At 44.7% G+C, this 23,753-nt stretch overlaps 1 protein-coding gene across 15 annotated transcripts in view; it reads right to left on the bottom strand.

The window, feature by feature from the left end:
• Positions 1–23,753, bottom strand: part of KALRN (kalirin RhoGEF kinase) — a 692,774-nt gene that overhangs the window by 369,495 nt on the left and 299,526 nt on the right. For all 15 annotated transcript variants that reach the window (XM_070370301.1, XM_070370325.1, XM_070370311.1 and 12 more), the window contains 3 exons: positions 21,388–21,579; positions 17,692–17,823; positions 14,353–14,583 (listed from right to left, as the gene is read on the bottom strand). In XM_070370301.1, the coding sequence (XP_070226402.1) occupies positions 14,353–14,583; positions 17,692–17,823; positions 21,388–21,579 (555 nt within the window). The remainder of the gene's footprint in view (positions 1–14,352; positions 14,584–17,691; positions 17,824–21,387; positions 21,580–23,753) is intronic.

Raw genomic sequence — 23,753 nt, 5'->3', positions numbered from 1 at the left:
AGGTGCTTGTGAGCAGACACCAGCAGTGCCTGGCACTTAGCGACACACTGTAAATTAATGTGCAGCATCGGAAGTCTAGTGAGACCCAGAACCTGAACATCACTGGCTGAAGAATAAATTGAGTTTCTAGCCTCACCCCGGACCCTATCAAAGTGTAAGCACCAATCAAGGTACCCCTTATTTGTGCCCCTTTATTTAATTTCTCTCATCTACAAGATCTTATTTAAAATAGTCAATTATCAGTTATAGTTAGGATAGTACAGGATGATAGGTAATGATACTTCTGATGGTTTTGAATTGGTATTTAAGTGTTTCCAACAATAGGAGGTTTTCCTTTTATTTTTTGTCTGAAGGAAGGGTCTTCTGGATGCAGAGAAGCATGTGTGGGATATGGCTATTCACATACTCTAATAAATATATATTGTTCGTCTTATGGTGGCCTAGTGTCAGGCCAGAGGACAGCCCGAGGTGCAGGATTAAACAAAGCAGGGCTGGCCCTGACTCTAGGAACTCAGTCTAGGTGGGTAATGAGCACTAGATACGAAACCACACAATTCATCATTAATTGCAAGGGTGAAAAGTGCCAAAAGCCAGGGAAGCTCACTCTGAAGAAATGAGGTTTAGCTGAGACCTGAGAGACAGTAGGACTTAACCAAGTTAGCAACTGAAAAGATCAGCATGGCTTAAGCAGGCTTTAGTAGGAAATGAGCCCAGAGAAGGCAGGCACCAGATAGAGCTAAGCCTTGGTGGGCTGAGCTCCATTCCAGTGTTTGGCCTAAGAGCCCCTAAAAGGCTAAAGGAGGAGAACGACACCATCAGATTTGATTTAAAAATTATTGCTCTGACTGCTTTGTGGAGAATCAATTGGATGAAGGCAGGAAAACAGGAAGTTCCTATAGAAATCCTGACAAGAGGCAATAATAGCTCAGATGAGGCCAATGGCAGTGTCTGTGAGGAGGCAGGTTTGAGTAATATTTAGGGGACAGAATGGCTAGGATTTGGTGAGTGGGCATGGGGTGATGAAGAAGCAGGTGGAAGGTTAATCCCTCCAGGAGAAAGCCTTGAAAAACTGGGTGGAAGAGGAACTTGTCACTGGTGCAGAAGCAAGTGAGTCACAAGGGATAGCAGATGACAGATTTTTTCATGTTTTCTTTCAATTTGCATACTCACATTCTGGTTTTGATAAATGACAGGTGTGCGTCCGAACTTGAGTGGGAAGTAGCACCCAATGATAGTTCTCAATCTGATTCTGGCAAGATGTGCCTTTAATTTCAAAGGAGTAATTTTATACACGAAGGTTTAAAAATAAATTATAAATTATTAATACAGCTGGATCCTAATGATAAAAAAATTAGGGATATGAAATCCATCTGAAGAATTATAAATTTAGGCTTACATCAAATTAACCCTTGCATTCCTGAAGGCATTTCACTGGGGTATAATTTTTGGTAGTGGTGGTTTAGTCGCTAAGTTGTGTCCAACTCTTGCTATCCCATGGACTGGAGCCCACCAGGCTCCTCTGTCCATTGGACTCTCCAGGCAAAAATACTGGAGTGGGTTGCCATTTCCTTCTCCAGGGGATCTTCCTGACCGAGGAATCGAACCCAGGTCTCCTGCATTGCAGGCAGATGATTTACCAACTGAGCTATGAGGGAAGCGTTAACATGACATGTGAAGTCCTCTGTGACCAGCCCTACCCACCCCAAACTCCACCTCCAGCGAATTCCTGTCCCACCTCTCAATATCTCCAAAACTGCTTGTTACCTTCTGAGTTTTGTTCTTGCTATTTTTCACTTCACATGAAATGTCTCTTTTTTTCTCCCTACATCTACTTCCCAGGCTCCTTCGTATTTATCCTTTAAGCACCATCTCAAAATCTCTAGTTTTGGAAAGTCTTTTCTCTTTAACAGCCCACTCAGGCTGGGGGTGGTATCACTCTTCTCTGCTCTGTTCAAACTACAATTATTGCCCACAGGCTGGTCTCTTCCACTAGACTCTGACCTCTCTGTGATTCCTGGACATAGCATGGTACTTGGCAGAGGGGTTTGCTTAAGACATGCTGAAGTCAACTCAAACTCGTCCTCTCAACATATGACTCTGAATGTCTCTAGCTCCATACTCCTTAGCTAGGACCCTCCATTTCAGTACCTCTCACAGTCTGCACTCAAAGTTCTCCCTTTGTGTGTATCCTCCCTCTGTACTGCCTCACTTTGCAGGTGGTTCCTGAAGAAGTACGAGGTTTCCACCACTGTATGCTACCCTTTCATCACTTGCCTGCCCCCAGTGTCCCCACCAGCCTTGCACATGCAGGAGATACTCAATGAATATTTATAGACATGAATAGTCAAGTGCAAGCATGGCTGCCTACTGTCTCAGGGAAAGCTGTGCCAACCCATTCAGCCGGAGGCCTGTTCTTTGCCCTGTCACTGGGGACAGTAGTCCTGGTCAGCCCAGGACTCCTCACCACAACAGCAGGCAGGTAATCTTGCAAACCACTTGTAAACTTCTTCCTCCTTTCTCACGCCCCAACTTTCCCCAACTTTTTCACCAGAATTAGTCCTTTCCCAGAACAGCCTTTTCCAAGGGAGGACACTCACATCCTGAACTGGATTCAGGAGTCAATCTAACAGCCATTATGTATAATTCCCTAATCACCCCCTTTCTTCCTCATCTAATTGTGTTTATTCCAACCAGTATACAATCAAGACTCTGTTTTTCAGGGGAGGAGACAGTTATTTCTAGCTGCTAAGGAGAACAGAAAAGTCCTTTTGAAGAGAAGTATTGATATTTTCTGAACTGTGGGCATGAATGCAACCAAGTGAATGGGAGAAAATCAAAGGCGTAGCTGCTTTCTGTCCTGGGACTCTGATTTTTTTGATTCTTCTAATATGATAGAATCTTAATTTTGGAGAAGGAGAGAGTGACTCTCTCCAGTATCGTTGCCTGGAAAATTGCATGGATGGAGGAGCCTGGCAGGCTACAGTCCATGCGGTCACAAAGAGTCGGACACAACTGAGTGACTTCACTTTCACTTAACACTGGAGAAGGACTCCAACTTAAAATGCAGGAGGACCCTGCATTTTAAGGCAACTACCTTTGAACACAGTTTTAAGTTGATGTCTAAGCTCTGTTTACATGAATGGTTTAGGTGGCTAAAGCATCACCAAAATGTGCACCATCATAAATTAAGGGCATCATAACTTAGAGGAACCTAGGTTCTTGTCCCTTCTCCCTTGACTCACTGTGGTACTCTGACCGTTCTCCTGTTTTCATGAATGCACCTAGCTCATTCTGGCCCCAAGGACTGTGTAGGTTCCATTTCACATACTTGGAACCTTTTCTTAAACACATTCCATGGCTTATTCATTTAGCTCACTGGCTATCACTTAGCACCTATGACATATTTGTTTGTTTGCAGTAGTGTTTTTCTCTACTTCCTAAATATAAGCCCCACACGGGCAGGGGCTTTGTTTGGTTTACTGCTAAGTCCTCAAAGAACATCAGCTGAATAAATGAGTGAATTAACTCAACCAATCTGATGTGAGAACTTTCTGTGTGAAGAAGGGCAAAACCATGAAAAGAAATGAAGATGTTTAGCAAACAGTTGTGAAATCAGAATTCCAACTGATTCCCTCCCTGGCTCTCTCTGATCAATCATCTTATTTGAAATATGTTATTAATTTTGTGTCATAATCTGATCCCTGATAAAATAGGCAAGATGTTTTACATAAAGTGAAGAACTGCCCCACTCAGTTCTTCACGCCCCCCTACCTCCCAGCCCCACCCCTCAACTCTGTAGAAGCCATTATTCTGAGCTCAGGGAGGAGGGCTGACATGTCATCATGTGTCAACAATACATTTTGTCCTGTTAAAGGCTCCAGTACACATGATGTGTGAGAGTACCCAGGACAGTCCATCAAATCATTATTTCTGCTTCCTTACACAGCACACTGCACATTAGTTCTAAAGGGGAATGGCTCATCCTTTGCCAGCACCACCCTGCTCCCCATTGGCTGTGACTGGAGAGCATGTGGGCAACACTTGAAATGCCCAATTATCAGCAATTATCAGTTATCAGCAATTCATTTTCTGTCTCATCTTTGGAACAAGTATGATCAAAATAAATGTCTTGCTATGGCAGGGAAAGCTGTCACTTTTCCAAGAGGGCTCAGCTGAAACTCATTAGCAGGTGAACAGATTATCTTCCCCTGAGAACCATGGTCCTGTCTCCTGACACATGTGATACCAGGTGGAAGCCAGCTAGGAGACCAGCAGTCTTCCTCCCCTGGGCCCCTCCACTCTGGCCAGCCCTACAGGCTGGGGTGACTGGAACTCATCTTTGTCCTTGGCAACTTCCTGAGAGCATCTCCTCACTACAGTGCCTTGATTCCTGTTTATGGTATCACCACACTTTTCATCACTAAGGACTGAATCTCTCAAGTCAGAGGCTCTCAAACTTTAGAATGCTTCAGAATCACCTGGGGTTCTTTCTAAAACACAGGCACCATGCCATCCACAGATTCTGAACTAAATAGTGTGGAACAGGACCAGATAATCTGTTTTTAACAAGCCCCAACTCTGCCCAGATGATCTTAATGCCAGAGATCTGAAACCCTGGCAAGTCCCCCCCTAAACTGAGTTTTTAACTTCTCTATCCAAAACTGTATTCCTTTTATTATCCCACCCCTGTTCCTCTCAGGATTGAGGAACATCAAAGAAAGGGAGGAACTGAAACTGAGTAGGATCTCCGAGGTCCTTTCAGGTGCAAAAGCCTCTCCATGTCCCCTGTTCTTGTTTGGCCTTCCTCAGGTTTCAAAGAGGAGGCTCATGTAGTTAATGATTAGAACAACAGAGCCACAGGACTCCTAGTTCCTCCTGAAGGAATACGGATAACAATCTGGTGCGTATCTTTGAGTCGTTCTGCAGAAACTAAGATCACTCCCGCCCCTATCCAGGGGAGAGTGGTGATTACATGCTGACCACAAGCAGTAGACTCCAGACTGGATGGAAATAGAAGGTTGCTAATTAGGATTCTCGAAACATCACCCTGTTACCTCACCACCAACCAATCAGAAGAATGTCCATGAACTGATCACATACCCTGTGTGTGTACCCCTAATGTTGCCTTTAAAAACCCTTCCCTGAAAACTATTAAGGAGTTCAGGTCTTTTGAGCACCAGCTTCCTGTTTTCCTTGCTAGTCACCCTGCAAAAAATACTGTACTTTCCTTCACTAGGACTTGATGTCAGTACCTTGGCTTTGCTCTATGTTGGACAAGTGGACCTGAGTTGGGTTCTTTAACTGGTCCAAGAACCACACTTGGAAAAATACAGTTCCATTCATAACTGACACTTCCTTTGCTTTCTATAACAAAATGGACAGCAATTTTCAGTGATGCTTTTTCATAAATACTCTCATATCTACCCTCGTTCCCATCACTTCAGTCAATGACTGTGATCCCACAATCTTCCCACTCCAACTCAGTCCTCTGCTGGCACAAAATTACCTCAGCCCTTCACTCTGATAACCTGTTTTCTCTGGTCAGAATCTTTTCTAGCTCTCCACTAGTTACAAAGTGTGAATCTTTTATCCTTTAGCCTGGTATTCAAAGCTCCAGACATAGCACGTTGAGGTCAAGGACACGCTGAGTACATGTTTATCAGAAATGTCCTTGGATGGTGACTGTCTGGTTGTTCAGTCACTATGTCCTGTCTGACACTTCGCAATGCCATGGACTGCAGCATGCCAGGCTTCCCTTTCTTTGCTATTTCCCAGAATTTGCTCAAATTCATGTTGAGTTGGTGATGCCATCCAACCATCTCACCCTCTGTCACCCCCTTCTCCTTCTGCTCTCAGTCTTTCCCAGCATCAGAGACTTTTCCAATGAGTCATCTGTGCACATCAGTTGACCAAAATACTGGAGCTTCAGCTTCAGCATCAGTCCTTCCACTGAATATTTAGGATTGATTTCCTTTAGGATTGTCTGGTTTTATCTCCTTGCTGTCCAAGGGGCTCTGAAGAGTACCATAATTATGGTACCTCCAGTACAATCATTTGAAAACATCAATTCTTCAGTGCTCAGCCTTCTCTTGGAGAAGGAAATGGCAATCCACTCCAGTATTCTTGCCTGGAGAGTCCCATGGACCAAGGAACCTGGCAGGCTACAGTCTGTGGGGTTGCAAGAGTCAGACACAACTTAGCGACTAAACTGCTGCTGCTGCTGCTGCTGCTGCTGCTGTTAAGTCGCTTCAGTCGTGTCCGACTCTGTGCGACCCCATAGACGGCAGCCCACCAGGCTCCGCCGTCCTGGGATTCTCCAGGCAAGAACACTGGAGTGGGTTCCCATTGCCTTCTCCAATGCATGAGAGTGAAAAGTGAAAGTGAAGTCGCTCAGTCGTGTCCGACTCTTAGCGACCCCATGGACTGCAGCCTACCAGGCTCCTCCGTCCATGGGATTTTCCAGGCAAGAGTACTGGAGTGGGGTGCCATTGCCTTCTCCGAGCGACTAAACTACTACTAGTAAAATTCGCATTGGAGAAGGAAATGGCAACCCACTCCAGTATTCTCTCCTGGAGAACTCCATGGACAGAGAAGCCTGGCAGGCTGCAGTCCATGGAGTCACAGAGAGTCGGACACAACTGAGTGACTAACACACACACACACATATACACACACACCTTTCTTTATGGTTCAACTCTCACACCTGTACATGACTACTGGAAAAACCATAGCATTGACTATATGGACCTTTGTCGGTAAAGTGATGTCTCTGTTTTTTAATAAGCTGTCCAGGTTTGTCATAGCTTTTCTTCCAAGGAGCAAGTGTCTTAACTTTATGGCTGCAGTTACTGCCCATCCACAGTGATTTTGGAGCCCAAGAAAATAAAATCTGCCACTGTTTCCACTTGTTCCCCACATATTTGCCATGAAGTGATAGAAATAGATGTCATGATCTTAGTTTTTTTGAATGTTGTTTAGTCACTTGTTAACAATAAAAGAGGAACTGAGGACATTAAAGGTGTTTAAAATTACAGTGGCTCAAGAAAGCCCCGAGGCTCAGTAACTTCTGGGGAGGGACTTCTCACTGCTTCTCAGGACCCACCAGCTTCCCAAGGCTGCCAGAGGGAGGGACCCAAATCCTTCCTTGGAAGGTGCTCATCACAGAATGACCACTGTTCAGTCAGAACAGAGTCTGCAATCAGAAAATCAAAGTAAGCACCAAGGGAGAAGACCATGACAGGGAAGGGAACAGAAGGTGGAAAGCAGGGCAGAGAGGAAGGCGGGTGAGGTGTAGAGTGTGAAGGGTACTAAGGGTCCATGAAATTCCAGGCAGGAGGGTCTGAGCACATCAGAGGCAGGCCTCCAAGGCCCACTTCCCAGCCCTGCTAATTCTAGCTGGAGAGTACATGGAGAAGACTGGAACATACACTTTGGTGCCAGCCTCCTCCCACAGGGAGAGGGATAGAGTGCCCCCTCCAAGATCAGTGACACAGAAGAGTCAGATGAGAAAGCTTCCTCATCCCCACTCCAATCAGAAAGCAACCCTGACTGGCAGAGCCCTCTGTTTCTCCCCTCTCTACTTCCCCCAGTTCATCCAAGCCCAAACCTGCTCACTTTCTGGACACCCGCCCTGCCCAAAGAATCATCAGTTGTCTACTTGAACAGATTTGAATGACTGGATTATCACCATCAAAATTTAATTGAGAGTTTTTATACTGCTAAATACTACCATGAGCAAATGGAAATTATTCAAGATACTCAAAACCACCAACAAAGAAAACCACCAACAATGTTGAGGTAATGTAATTATGGTTGTGAAAAACAAGTGAGAATGGGTAGGGCTTGTTTTAGGGGCATTTTTTTTTTTTTTTTAGGGGCATTGTGTTAGATATAAATAACCATAGCAGGCCATTTTCTAATGATGGAGCGGGTGAAGAGCGTCTGAGTGCGAGTGTGATTGCCTGTGTGGGTCTTACTGCACAGGCAGTTTGGGAATGAATCTCATCTGTCTGTAGTTATGCAATCTTGGGCAAGTCTCAGCCTTTGGGACTAAGTAATCTATCTGGGCCCTTTGAGCAATGACATTCCAGCACTAACTTATAAACCCCTCGAGGGCAGGGGCTGTGTCTCTCTGCATCCCCATCATCCAGCATAGTGCCCAGGGCATAGCAGAGAGGCTAAGAGCATGGACTTAGAAATTCAGTGGAAGTGGGTATAAATCCTTCCTCTGCCTCTAGCTATGTGACCTTGTACAAGTTTACTTAACCTTTCTAAGCCTCAATTTCCTTATCAGTAAGATGAAGACCAAACTATCACCTGCTTTATAGTGTTGGAAGATTAAATAAGATAAGTGATTAGATATTCAATTGCTCATAAAGATGAATCATGAGCTATGAATAATAAAACGTTTATAGACACATTTAATCTCAGGAAAAAAAAAATCTCAGGGCTGGAATCCAATCATACCTCTGATGTTTGAATCTCCTCCCTGACATACCCACCAGCTACCACCAGTTGGCATTTCAGATTTTTGAGAATGATTCCTACTGTGTGTGTTCCCCCATCTCCCTGGGACTATGTATGCCCTGGGTGAGATTTTCCTTCTCAGATGCTTTAATCCTTCCTTTTTATAAGAAGAGTTCATTTCTAGACCCATCATCATTCCAGTCATTTTTTTCCTAAGCATGCAATTTGTAACCTAAAGTGCTCACCTTTTATTATGCAAAGCTGTTAATTGGATTATACAATGCCCAAACTGGTTTAGTATGATTAAGGGGCTTTAGTCATTATAGCTAGTAAAAGATCCACTATCTGGAGTTTAAAAAAATTACCCTCAAATCCTTTTTACACATTGTTTGGCAGGCAAGAGCTGACACAGTAAAAGCTATAGCTTTCCATATGAGGCTTCAGTAAAAACTGAGAGAAACAGGTGAGATTCATTTGTAGTACAGAACTATGGATTTTAATATTAATGCATTCATTCAGAATGGAAAGTCACTGAGCCAGAAAATACTGTCATCATTGCCCCTCCCTAGCTCACTTTTGGGCCACTTAAAAGCAAAACATATTGTTCTTAAGGGAGGGCACTGGAACCTCAAACAGGTCATGTCCTAACCCTTCCAGCCTGACCTCCTGCTATCACTGCCAAGAGCAGGCACTCAGTTAGATTTCCCCTTCCCTGTCCCCTGGCTGTAACTTAGCTCTCCACTTCCTGGCTATCCCCAGGAATACCATCCCCAGATCCTCTGCCTGAGCTCCAAGGACCAGTGCAAATGCCATTCCAACCATGGGAAATTTTCCTGCTGTGACTCCACCAGCCCATTGTTGTCTTGCTTCTCTGGCCCTAAACCCAGACAGACACCTGCCACTGACACATCCTCAGGTACATATGTCTTCTCTCAGGCCAGGGACCCCCAACTCCTAGCACAGGGCCTTGCGCACAGGTGTTTCAAAACACTTTACCAATTTATTCTTGCACCACAGGCAAGGGGAAGAAGAAAAGGAGGTAGAATAAGACAGCTTACAGAGATACTCATGACAGTTTCTCTGCCTGTGAAAAAATGGGATGGAATTTGCATCTGTCAGAAAGATCAAGACTAGCTACTCCTTGTTCTTCTCAACAAAATTAGGTCTATCTGGGCTCAGAAGGAGCCCATGATGGAAAGATAAGTTGGCTGATATTGTTGTGAAATGCTCTTTTGGCTATTGCTTAGTAGGGAATGGCAGCCCACTCCAGCATTCTTGCCTGGGAAATCCCATGGACAGAGGATGGGGTTGCAGAGTCAGACACAACTGAGGACCAACACTTTCGCTTTCACTTTTAGTACTGTTCCACTCTACGCTGGAAAAACAACAGCACTGAAAATTATTCCACTAGCAATACTATGGCAGGTGTGCCCTGTCCATGCATTTCTGCATCTTAATGAACCCAAGCTCCAGTTTCATCCTCAGAGACTTATTTTCACTGCCTCCAAGCCCAGAGGGGAAGAGAATGGTAAAAGGACACCTGTTGGGACCCAGAGAAGAGCTAGCACAGAGGTAATGTGTCAGGCTGATTTTGGCTACATAATGTCTAAATCTTGTTTTCACTGGTGTCTATCTCGATTTCAACCTCTCTGCTTTACTCCATGCTTTGGACAAGGTAATCCTGCTTGGGAAAAGACCACCCCCAGAAATGGCAATGTGATAAGGAGTCAGGCACAGGGAGAGGTTGGCTGGCTCTCCCTCCTCTCTCCACAAGCAGGAGTCCCTGTCTCTTTCTCTTCTGTCTCTGCCCCACCTTCCTCTTTCTCTTTCTCCTCCCAGCCCATGTATGTCTGTTTCTCTGATCTCTGTTTTTAAATCTATCCTTTTCTTTCCCATCCCCCACAGTCCCTGTCTCTCCTTTCTCTCCCTGTTCCAGGGTGTGTGTACGTGCGTGTCTGTCTTTCCTCTCTCTCTGTTAGGTTGTATGTATCCCTCCTGTCTCTCTTCTGTTCTCCTTCTCTGTCTGCCAGGCTCCTTTCTCGTGTGACTTTTCTGTAGGATACCTGGACTGGGAGCCAGAAGACTTAGTTTCTGGTCCTGGAACTACCATTAACTAGCTGTGTGGTTATGACCAAGTTGCTTTACATCTCTGGGACTCAATTTCCTTGACCTATAGTAGGTGAGACTGGGTGCTCTTCCAGTCCCTAGCAGTTCTGAAATTTTTATCATTGAATGAAATGAAACTCAACAGATCCATGAAGCAGTTGCTATTGTAGAAACAAAGGAATCAGGCTGGGGGTTCCCAACAGCACAAGCATAAGGGCACACCCGAGTACTACTCAAAGAAGATGTGACTAAACCCAGGCCATACTGCTGGAGGATCTACTACATGCTAGGCAGGCACTGTGCTTACACCTCATTCAGTCCAAAAAGATAGGTATGTGATATTTCCTATTTTAGGGGTGAGGAACTTGAAGCACCAGGAGTGAAGTCACTTGCCCAAGGTCCCATGGCCAAGACTTGTCAGGGCAGGGTTTAAACTCAGGCTCTCTGGCTCCAGAGCCCATGCTTTTTATCCACAATGCTATATTGCCCCAGCCACTGATGCTCATTCACAAGCTTCCCACTTAGGCTGTAGAGTAAACATCTCTCAACCCCAAATGTGCTCAGGAGTCTTGGATCCAGACTATATGGTTAATCAATTCTCTCCTCTTTCAGGATAACAACTCTGACTTCTTGCGCCTCGGCCTGTCCCATTAATACTTGATTGCTGTGCACCTGCCTGGCATGCTCAGGTAGCATGGAACTTTCTATTTTCAAGTGTGTATCTTCTGTTGCCTTTCTATGTAAGCAGGCATCTTGCCAGAACCTAGTGCAGTGTTGGGCTCCCCGCCCAGGCCCCGCCTTGCTGAATAGCTGATGGGCACCAAGATGCTTTGTAGCGCTAATGCTGTGTCCCTGAGTCCCCTGCCCGGGGCTGTAAGTAAGTATCTGGGACCCTGCCGCCTTCCACAATTCCTGCACGCAGACCCCAGCTACTCCCTGGCAACTACTGAAGGGGCTGGGAGGGAGGGTTAGCTGGTGCTCAAGTCATAGAGGCAGAAACTGGGGTTCTCCAGGGACTATTTCAGCTCAAGTCAGCAAATACAGAAAGAACTCCAGCTTTATGCCAGACAGCTAAAAGTTGTAAGGGGCACAGAGAAGTAGCAGTCGTGCCTCCTGCTCTCAAGGAGATACTGGAACAGAAGAGATAGAAAAATGCAAAATAAAAAAATGATAAATATATAAAATTTCAATAGCACTTTGACTTTTGTGTTAAATTATTTTTTATGTATGTGGATGCATGCATGCATGTCAAGTTGCTTCAGTCATGTCTGACACTCTGGGACCCTATGGAATGTAGCCCACCAGGTTCCTCTGTCCATGGTATTCTCCAGGCAAGAATACTGGAGTGGGTTGCCATGCCCCCTCCTCCAGGGGATCTTCCTGACCCAGGGATCAAACTCAAGTCTCTTATTTTTCCTGCAGCGGCAGGTGGGTTCTTTACCACTAGTGCCACCTGGGAAGTATGTGTGTATGTGTGTGTGTGTGTGTATATATATAATTAAATATAATTATATAATTGTGGGAGCACAGAGAAAGGAAACTACTTGTCCCAATCTCATTGTGAAAACTAGGACAGGCTCCTGCATGGCTTGCAGTTGGGAGACCAAAATCCGAGTTTGTCACTGGAACCACCGAGTTCATCATGTCCAGTGACCTCTGAAGCACCAGCTCAGACACTGATCAGATGCTGATGGTTGCTGGGTGTCAGGAAGCATCTGAGACCTATCACAAATTAGTAGCCCTTGTTTATCACATTCGTCTTTGCATATCTGTCCCAGAGTCAGATATTTGGTGAGCGAGAGTGAGTGGGACAAATGGCTGAATGACATCATGTCTTCAGAAGTCACATTCACATGTCCAGAAAAGAATAATGGAATTAACCACCCTGGGGGATTCAGTCCTCATGGAAAATCCAAACCCTTTTACTTCTACCTCATAATCTTATTGCTTTTATTGAGTGCCGACAATGTGATTCACTGATAGAGGTGAACTGATAGGGTCTGTATTCCTGGAATGCTCTCGTTTCTAAGAGCATGATGTAAAACAGTCAGCAGTGTAGCTTTGTTATACTTTCCCCCAGCTGTAGTGTAGACGTCAGGGTGGCCATGGAAAAGTCTGATAACCGCTATTTCCAGAGAGTCTGTGTCTAGATGCCACCCTCCTAACGGGGATGTCTTTCCCCACCCCCCTCACAGCCCTCTGCCCCTCTCCATCATCGATCCTACACCATCCAACAGCCATGAAAACAGCAGGAAGGCAATGAGCACACCAAGGAAGCTGCATAATACATGGTACAGAAATCTCCAAAAGTCACTCAAAACAGTAACCTCTCCTCTGTGTGCCTCTGGAGGCTGGCACCTCTGTCTCATTCACAGACCAACTCTGCGGCCTCCTGTGCTCAGAGATGATACACTGATCTGAACAATTCCAGACAGCAGGAGCAGACAACTAAAGCATTTGCTTCTCCATTCCCAGCAAACCCCACAAGGGTTTCAGAGCCTGGGCCAGCACATCAGCAGTTCCCACCTCTCCTGAGACTAAAGTGTCACCTCTGAAGTCTCCTCACTGCCCTAGCTGGAGGGTGGGGGCTGCAAAGGAGTTAGGGCAGCCCAAGAATATGGGACACTTCTGGAGGGCTGTCTACTCCTGGGACTGACTGCATGGCGGTAACCCAACACACAGAGGGTGTCACAGCCCCTGATAGGATGCCCTGCTCTCCCTCCAAACCTATCTCCTTCTCAGGGTACCCAGTGTAAGGTCTCCCTAACGACAGCTGTAAGGGGAACCAACATTCCAAAGATACATCCAGTTAGCTTTCCATTTTCCACGTATGTTTCGATATACTTTTTGACTACACTTGGTCAATATCACAGGAGGTGTGGAAGCAGAGTGAAATGCTATTTTATGTGTATAAATCCTGAAATTATGAGGTGGCCACAGAAAAAGTCTGAGAACATGAGTGCTCCCACCCCTGCCTCTTGCAGTGAACCAGCAGGGAAATGATACTAAAACTTAACTCTCATCTCTAGTTCCCAACCACCCCCTGCTCCAGCTATTAGTCCTCAGAGAAAAGCTCCCAGGGGTCCCCAAAGAGACAGACAAAGGAAGTATGAGGAGAAAAGAATGGGTCATTTCATCCAAAAGGGTATTTGTGGCAAGGCTATCCTTTTATAGTTAGAAAATAACCATTTCTTTACTCTTTGTGGTAAAGAATAAAAGCTATGACTATTATAATAATGCAAGAAACAGATTAAGCCAGAAGTAACCTCTAATTACAGAACATACAATTATCAACAGCCCATCTTTTAAATCTGGTTTCCGAATCAAGCTTGCCAAAGAATCCCCTAAAGGCTCTGTATGCCACCACCCCCCAGCTCCAGCAGGCCACCTGCATCCCTGGTTGAGAAGAGAGCTGGCTGGGGGTCCAGCCCTGACAGTGCTCAGATACCCACCACCCCAGACCCAGAGCTGTCCAGAAAGCTAATGCCTGGGGGACGGTCAAGCTTTCCCCAAAGAAAACAAAGTCATGATTGCAAAGAATTGCTCTTTCTCAGATTGAGCCTCCCTTCCCAACCCCAGGCCAGGTCTGTAAAGCTGCTTAAGTGAGAAGCATCAGTGAACAAGTCTGGATGGGTATAGGAGGGGGTGGGGGCTGCTGGGGGCTGGATTGCCCTCTTCCGTCCATAAATCAGGCATCCCCAGGCCTGGTCACCTCAGTGAGGGACTCAGGCATGCCTGCCTGGTCTGTGACAGATGCCGGGCGGGGGAGCAGTGTGGTACCTGCTGGACATCCTGCTGGAAGACGCAGAGCTGCAGGCGCTGGTGGAGCCGCACCTTGCGGTGCTGCCAGATGCTCTCGAGCCGCCGCTGGTGGTGCAGCACTTCGTGCACCACGTCCAGCACCTGGTGCACTGCCTTGGAGTAGTTGGCTGTGGCTGTGAGGGACTCGGAGTTCCCGGGACTCAGGGGCCGCTGCAGCACATCCAGCAGTGCTTTGCCGTCCTGGCTGACCTGTAAGATGAGAAAGGTCAAGTTGAAGGAGAAGGGGGAGGTGGGGTGAGGCACAGAGAGGCAAGGCAAGCTGCCAGGGCCCCTGGTTGGAACAGAGATTCCCACCCAGATTCATGACAGCCGAGGAGTGTGCCACCAGAGCTGACCCAGTGTTCGGCCTGCAGCCTGGGGAGGTGCTGGTGCTGCAGCCATGGTCTTCAAGACCCTGAATCAGTGTCTTTCTTCGAATTTCAGCTTTTTCAGGGCAAGTACTCTGCCTTGTTTATCTTTCTCCATGCCTAGAACAGTGCCTGACACTCGGTACTTGATAAATATCTTGAGTGACTCTCTAACTAGGTTAGGCAACAGAACTCCACTTTGGGGAAAAAAACCTGAATATAAGCTGTCACCATAAACCCCTCTGCCTCTTCCTTCCTCACCTTCCTTTGCCTAGCTCTGAACTTCTAGGTGTGTGACTAGAGGCAAGTTACTTAACCTCTTTGGGCCTCAGCTTCCTTGTGTGTGAGGTAGGGATAGTAATGGCACATACCTCAGAGAGTTGTGGTAAGGATTAAATGAACTAACACAAGCAGAGTACTTAGTTAGAACAGAACCCAGTGTGTAGTACCGGCTACCGAATTCTGTCTTTATCATCATCATCATCATTTCTCTGTCTTGCCTTCTTTATTTCCTTGTCATTTTCTTTCTTTTATATTTATCCTTCTTTCACTCTCCTTTTATTCAACCGCCCTTTTTTTTTATCCTGAAAACATGCAGAATAAGTGAGTGACCCTTAGATTGTGGACACAACATCCATGCTCCTGGGTTCCCCAAAACTCACCCTCAGTGCTAAAACCAGTGGGGGTGACATTCCCTGCCAATCCTCACCAGATTCCTGGCAATATTTCTAGAAAGTGGCATCATCTGATTGACACTTGTGGCTCTCCAGTGCTTGGCAGAGTATCCAAGGAGCATGTGTCTTTCTAATTTAAAACAGTGATGACTAGGAATTTTAAGACCCCAAATTAATCTGGTTAACAATGAAGTCAAAGTTAACAAAGAGTTAAGACGGTCTTTTCCTTCCAAAAACGTGGCAGAGGAGGTGTGCTCCCACTTCTGGCCTTATGATGATGAATAGGGAGCTATTTGCTGGGCTTGCAGCTTCCCCTCCCCTACCTGCACATCTTGATAATAGCTTGGCTGGGGGTTCAGAAATACAGAGCCTGCAGTTACTCCCCTGTTGGTGGAGCCACAGAAGTACATGGGGGACTGTGGCATGATTAAGAAAGGAGAACACATGATTAAGGTGGAGAACGCAGCTGAGACAGGAGAGAGAGCCTGGCTGGAGGAAAATGACCAATTTTGATGACCAACTCCATCCACCCCATTCTACTGTGCTGCCTCCTACGATGTATTGCCAGGAGAGGGAGAGGGGAAGTACGTCATCAATAATAGAGACATGAGTAAGATACACATTCTGTGGCCATACCCGGGAGAGCTCTCTTCAGGGAATTCTGAGCAATGCTGCCTTTGGGCACTGTGCTCTGTCCAGGGCTGGGTGGTTCCAGTTGGAGGGCCAAGTCCTAAAACTCAAGTCAACCCAAGTCCCAGCCCTCAGCCTCAGCCCACATGTGCAGGACGCAGGGGCAGTCCACTGCCCTCTAAAGTGGGCTTGAAGGGAGCGTCTCCATCCCACAGTGCTAGGGCCTGAGAATTAACTGAGAGAAACGCCGTGTCTCTCTACATATATTATAATCACACTCCATGAGTGTGTGAGTATAATATTCCTCTCATTTATATGCTCTATTTTTATATTTTATAAAGAGTAAATTTAGAGATTCTTGACCCACGGGCAGAGGCATAGTTCTGTCCTGAGAGAAAGCCTTTAGCTGTGAGCATTGGAGCTGGTGAGATCAAATTTGGCTCACTAGTTCTCCTCTCTCTGCCTCTTAAAATGATGAAACCTGTTACCTTTTCAGTACTTATTACTGTCAGGCACTGGGCCAAGTGGATTATACAAATTACCTTTACAACTCTTAAAACTACAGGCATTTGTTATTACTTTCATTTCGCAGAGGAAGAAAATGAGGCTTTGGGTGGTTAAGTAACTTGTTTGAGGTCACACGGGTAAGAGAAGGAACCAGGATTCAAATTTCCATGTTGACTGTGGCAAAAACTCTTATTTTCACTCAGTTGAAATTAGTTAGTTCTTTGACTTCAACAAGCACCAAACTTACTTGGGTTGATATTTATTGAAATGGAGGTTCCAGGTTCTACTTCTTGACAGTCTGATTTAGCCTGGCATGGAACCCAGGAATCTACACCTTTAACAAGCACCTCAGGTGAGTCTGAGGCAGCTGGTCCAGGGACACACTCTGCGAAACAGTGCCTTAGCTGACCTTTCCCCCAAGAAAATCCATGGGCCAGATGTGAAGACTCTTCCCTCTTCTCATCCAGCTTTCCTGATCAGCCCATCTCTTCACATCCCTCAGCTGCTCCCTCAGAGTTCACATCACTTAACAAACTTATTGGGCTGGGTGTATTCACACACATGCACCTATATACTTCTTTTCTTTTACTTTAAAAGGAAATGTTTCCCTCTTAACTTGTACCATGTTCCCAGTCTTTGATTTTCTAGCATAAGAGCTGTTTAGTTGGACTTTCACTTCCGCAGCAGCTTCTCACTCCTACAAACACTTATCTCCACCCCATGGTGAGTTGTCCTCTGGACCTGCCAGTGAGGAAATTAGTACTTTTTTTGATGAGCTGCTTCATAAAAGTGGTGACAAGGCTAGTGTGTACATGCCTGTTCACCATCCAGAAAGTTCCAGAGGAGCACAGTCTTGCTTTCTTACAGTCCTTCCTCTGACAGTCCAGTCTTCACGCACAGGGTGAGGTGCACACACACATGTATACCAATGTGGTACCTGCTGATGGCTGCATTTTTCTGCTTCCTGGGCAGAGACCATCATTCACAGATCAAAGATCTTAAAGATGTCTCCGGAAGGAGAAAAATGGCCTCATTTCTTCTTAGTCCAACCCAAGCTATTTCACAGCTCACAGGCTGGCGCTCTTGCCACCCACGCCCATACATAGCCAGGACCCGTGGGTGTCCTGCTTGGTTCTCACCTCTGTGTAGGCCTGGGTCACCTGCTCATACAAAGACTGGTGGTGGTGGATCGCCAGCTCCAGGTCCTGCATCTCAGAGGGCAGGCCACCTTCACTGCACATCTTGCACCAGGCATCCACTCCTGACAAGAACTGGAAGGAGATGCCAGCTAGGTCAGTGTGGGAGCACTGGGGGCGGGCAGTGACAGGCACAGACAGATACCTTTAAGAAGCATCAGGACCTCTGGAAGCTTTCAGAGACCACTGCAGAAGGTGGAGTTTTTTCTTTAATTCTATAAACACCAACCTCAGGAAACAAGTCAGACCCAAATACCTATTTAGAAAGTGTAGTTTACACAAAGAAAGATGACTACTATGAAACTGCTGGGGATGGAAGTTGTCTTCATGTTCAGTGGGCTATATCCACTATAAAATACACATGTGAAAACAGCTCACTAAATTATATGTGTACATGAGAGATGCTTATCCTGTGCATGCTCACACATGAGAGGCAACATATAACAAAATGGGATATTTACACATACGTGCTTTGCAATGTGGATATCTAGCTGTGAAGAGGAGCAAAGAACGCCTCATAAAGGCCCATCCAGCACCCCAGGGAACTTGGAGAGACCATTCCTACAGGGGATGGAGATTAACACTCAATAAGATTCCTGCTGTTGGGTCAGAACCCCAAGGGGCTGGCAGGGGGAGGGGAGATTAAGGACAGACTGCACTGTGTCTAGAGTGACTCCTGGGATGTGATATATAGATATAGATCTTGATAGAAATCAAATTATTTAAAAATTAAAATTAACAACTGTGGAAGACTATGGGTCTCCATGCACAAAGGGTAAGCTAACTGAAATCACTCAGATTTATTGGGTGGAAAATACACCTCTAAAATGCAGATAATTCTTCACCCAGTAGTCTGGAATGGTTCTGTCTATGATTCTTCTTGCCTGACTGCACAGCTCCATTTAAATTAATTGCCTAAATACCTTTTTATCTCATTGCCTAGAACAGCCCATCTGAGGACAATAAAGAGCTGCCTAAATAAATGCATTGAAAAAATAGCCTTGAATCCATTGTTTGGTGTGTGCGTGTGTGTGTATGTTTTCCAGCTAAAAATAAGCATGGTTTATGAGTTTCCCTGAAGGACTGGCAATCTTGAGAAATTGCATTAAAAAAAAATGGATACAAATAAAATTTCTTCTCATTCGAAGTAATCCAAGTCAGGAAACAGCAAATAAAAGTTGATTCCTCCAGTTACTCTCAATTCTGGTATGTGCTTCTACAACTGCTTGAGTCGTCCTCTTGGTATTATGTCAGCTTTCAGTCCTTAGCCAGTTGGCTGTGGCGGTTGATTTTTCATTCTGTATGTTTATATTGCATTAAGCCACCTCCTAACAATTCTGGAAGAGTGCTGGGTATGACCCAGTATCAATCTGCACGTGTTTTCTAATACCTCAGAAGCTGCTTTGCTCCATCAACAACCATTTTACCAAGGAACCTGAAAGTAACTTGACGGTTATATGTCAATCATGGGGGTGGGACTGCTTCAAGGCCTTTGGGATTTCTTGGTAACACTCTAACCAGAATCCTATATCAGACCCCACACAATGGTCATCTCAAGGACAGAAAGAGAGGCAGAGAGGGAGGCATTGAATCTCCATTGCCAATCTGGAGAAATCTTGAACAACATTTGAAGTAATAGGGTTGAAGAGAGAATAGGAGATTAGTTGTGAATATTTGCTACTACCACCATTATCATAAAAAAAAATAATAAAACGTTAGATTCCTCTCAATGTGTAGGGCTGCTCTTAACTTATAACACAGAATTTCAGTTTCTGGGAAAGGCTCAGATAGAATCAGACACAGGGTAGAGGAAATACAAATATACCAGGCTAGTATGTTGAACATATACCCACAGTAGTAATGTTTACCATTTAATAAACACACTAAGCACCTAATGTTCCATTTCTAATTCTTATAACAGTGCTGTGAGATTTATGATCATCCCCACATTAGAGATGAGCAAACAAGCTCAGAATGTTGAGGTGACTTGCCTAAGAGTTAATGATCAGAACCTACATATGTCTGGCATCAAAACCCAGACTCTTTCAATTATTCCATGCTGACTTCCATGTTAGGTGGGTAACAGAGGAAGAGATTTAAGGAATGACCTTGTGTCTGACTCTACATTACCTATGAGCTAACCAAATGTCATACAAAGAAAGAAATTTAGAGGATAAGACCATGGCTTTAATGTTAGACACACTTGATCCCAGATACCTATGGATTGATTTTCACAATGGTGTATGAATAAACTTTTAATAACCAGCATATATATGTGTGTGTGTACACACATAGTATGTTATAAATTTTACTGCTATAAAAGATGTGTAGCACATACATAATTTACAAAGAAACTGTAAATTTAGAAGCATATAGAATGCTTATGATAAATTCCATGTAACAAATTAATTCTCACAGATGCTTCTATTTGTAAATAAAAAACTTATATAGTTACAACACAAAAGCTGGTTGGTATTTTAACTTTCGTTAAGGTATAAGACAAAAGTGAAAAACACCTGGAGACTTATGTCAGAATGTTACTCATTCATCAGTGATTTTAAGTGGCTTTTTTGCCTGAATGAAATTATATTTTTGAATATCAGAAGAATATTTCCTTAATTTTGTGTTCTATTCACAGTGTAACAGCTCTACACAGGGCACATTTTTATACTAAATCTAAATTTTAAAATATTTTTTCTTTCATTTTTTTTTTAAAGATTCTATACAATCAATAAAACAACAAATTAAGCACTGGTTTGTAACACTTGATGATTTCCATGGTGTAAAACATCTATCTTGGTCTATTTCAGGCTACCAGTGTGACATCACCAACTGTGGAGCTGGGAGGAGGTGATCAGCAGCACACAATTGTATACTTTTTCCACCATAGACATAAATATTAGAAATAATCTCAAGAACATAGAAAATAATAAGACCTATTGAAATAATTGAAAATGATGAATTTTGAGTACTAATTACCTTTGTTTTTAATATGATATATTTAAACTTATACAGTTTGAAGTAATGGCTATGTTTAACAACCAGTTCATTTTTTAAACTTGTGAAAATTAGCTGTTGGCTCTTCCTAAGCTGGTTAGAGTCAGCTCCTACACTGGATCTTAGGCAGGTCACTTAATCTCTCTGAGCTTCCCTGCTCCTCTCCATAAAATGGGTTAATAATGTCACTGGCCAATGCCAGTAAGAAAATGGCAACAAATAATCATTATTTCTGTCCACTGTATTATTATTAGCCACAGCAAATGCTTCATGTAAAATTAGTTTTTCCCTGATAAAACTCAATGATCAGTTTAGTTTCACTCCTTGGTCTATGTTCATGGAATGCAAACTAAGCAGTCAACACACACACACCAATAAACTAGTAAGCAGAATGTAGACAGGGTCTGGGTTCCTTCCTGTTTGAATGTAAGCAAAGCCACTAAGAGTTATCAATGTCTCTCTGTGTACACAGGGGCCACGACCGTGGCAGAACATGGGTTTTGTCACAACTACCCAACAAGGTCTTCAGTGTTTCAAAAAGAGAGGAGGGGCTCTCTACACCTCAGGGTATGTCCCTCCCAACCTGCCCTGTCTCTGCTCCTCCCCACCACCAGCAGCTGCAGCAGTTCCCCTTGGCCTCACCTGCTCAGCCTTCTGATGGAACACAGCAGACATGGCGAGGATGGTGCTGCGTTCATCCAGGGCAGCTGCGAAACTCTTCCACTCCTGGTCTAGCTGCGTGGAGATCTGCTTGATTTGCTGTGAAGCATAGTGGCCAGCCTCTGAGAGGCGGGAAGCCACAGACATGATGCGGTTGATGTTGACATAGGCATTCTGGGAAGCAACGGAGAGTGGTGCTTAGTGGGGCAGGCTGAAAGGGCACCCACAGAGCACTCTGGGGTGGGGAAGTACATAGTGAAGGAGGCCACCCAAACTGAAAAGTTTGAGAGAGGCTCTATCAGCCATATTAGCATATCATTTTAGACCCAAAGGAGGCCTTTGTTTACATATTAAAATTTCAGCAGATGGCAGGTACAGAAACTGAGCTTTTCCATTCTGGGGACCAACACAGTTTCTGTGGTTCAGACACTAAAGAATCTGCCTGTAATGCAGGAGACCCAGCTTTGATCCCTGGGTTGGGAAGATCCTCTGAGAAGGGAACGGCTACCTACTCCAGTATTCTTGCCTGGAGAATCCCATGGACAGAGGAGCCTGGCAGGCTACAGTCCATAGGGTTGCAAAGTGTTGGATACGACTGAAGGGACTCAAAGCGGCACATGGCGCATTAATACCCATGAATACAGTCACTTTACGTGGACGACCTTAATAATCCTCACAATCACCTTATGAGGTCATGCATGGGGACAACATGGTACTTCCAAGAGTTTCTTGCTAGAAGCAATGGCTCAGACCAAGGCAAAAGCAAGAGGAGGAAAAGGCACCCCTCTCAACTCAGGAAAGGGCTGTACCCAGGGCATTACTACAGTAGGGCAGCAATGCACAGAGAGCAAAGTACACAGGTCACAGGATAGCCACACATCTTCCTACCACCAAGTGAAGACTTTACTGTCCCCCGTTCCTACCCCCACCAAGGAAGCAGGTGAATAAATAAAGATAGCATGTGCTGTGCTTAGTTGCTCAGTCGTGTCTGACTCTTTGCAACCCCATGGACTGTACCCTGCCAAGCTCCTCTGTCCATGGGGATTCTCCAGGCAAGAATACTGGAGTAGGTTGTCATGCCCTCCTCCAGGAAAGACAGCATATGAAGCCACAATATCCACACTAAAAATAAGACCCGTGGAGCCTTTTCTTATCCCTATGTGATTTAGGAACATTTCCCCACCTGACCTCAAAAAGGCACCTGTGAGGTTCTCCTGGCCCTGCTGACTCCGCTCACCCTGTGTTTTGTTTACATCCATTCTCGTCTTTGATTGCCAATTAAAAATTCATGACCATGTGTGTCATTCCTTACTAGGCTGGCAGAAAGCTCTCCAGGAAGAAACAAGACAATAGAAAACCCACAGAAACAAAGACAGTAGTGAGCATGGTTATTTTTAACTGCTATCTCCTATTAATTGTCTGAGGTGTCAAAACAATCAAGCAATATTGTGGCACCTGCAAGGAGCTTTTCTGACTCACACAATGTCTGAAGAAGGACTAGGGTGGCAGGTTGCTTGCACACCTTTGTTCTTTGTTACAAATCTTCTCATATGATAATAAATATTCTTTAGCAACGGCATTTTCTCTTGGCTCTATTAGCTCAGTGGTAGTTCATTAATAGTGGGTAAGTTTAATGAAGGTTCTTTATTTTCTTTTCCCTCTTCCTTCATGGTCCCCACTCATCTTCATTGTCCCTGACCTCAAGCATTCTGTCCCAAATCTGAGACAGGTTTATAAAGTGGTTCTTCATTTAAAAGGTCTCTGTGAAGGTTTAAAGGGTTAAGTGAAGCACTTAAGCACAAATCCATCCTGATGTCTATGCGTGATTTCTTCCTTTAGACTGGCCTGAGACCTTTCTGATGTAGCATGTTTCCTTAATAGAACTAGAATATTATTAACTATTATTATTTGAAATAACTATCCTTCAAAGATTTAGGAATCATTATCGGTCCTGTTTTCTGAGTTAGGACATAGATTCTTCTTAAAATTAAACTCTCTTTATAGAACTGACAAGAAAGACCAACTCTGAATTAGATGGAAAGAAATGGGGAAGATGGGCATACACTCAGTTTAATAGTTCTGTCTTCTAAGGGACTAACATCTGGATTTCCCCCAAATTTCCTGCTAGGGTTTCACCCAAAGCAGACTTTGGGTGAAACAAGGATTTGGGGCAGATTGTTTATACAGGTATGATTCCAGGAAGCACAATGAGGGAGTGGGCAAGTCGGAGGGAAGGGAGGCAAATGAAGATAGTATGTGCTCATTAATGGGTTACTGCTGTGAGCACCTGGGGGGTCCTCCTTCCTGAAAACTTTAAGAGACTGTATAGAACATACTTCCAAACATCG

Source organism: Bos mutus, chromosome 1, assembly GCF_027580195.1.
Source record: "Bos mutus isolate GX-2022 chromosome 1, NWIPB_WYAK_1.1, whole genome shotgun sequence".
NCBI classification, from domain to species: Eukaryota; Metazoa; Chordata; class Mammalia; order Artiodactyla; family Bovidae; genus Bos; species Bos mutus.
The sequence above is the reverse complement of the archived record's forward strand: the minus strand, read 5'-3'. Positions and strand labels throughout refer to the sequence as shown.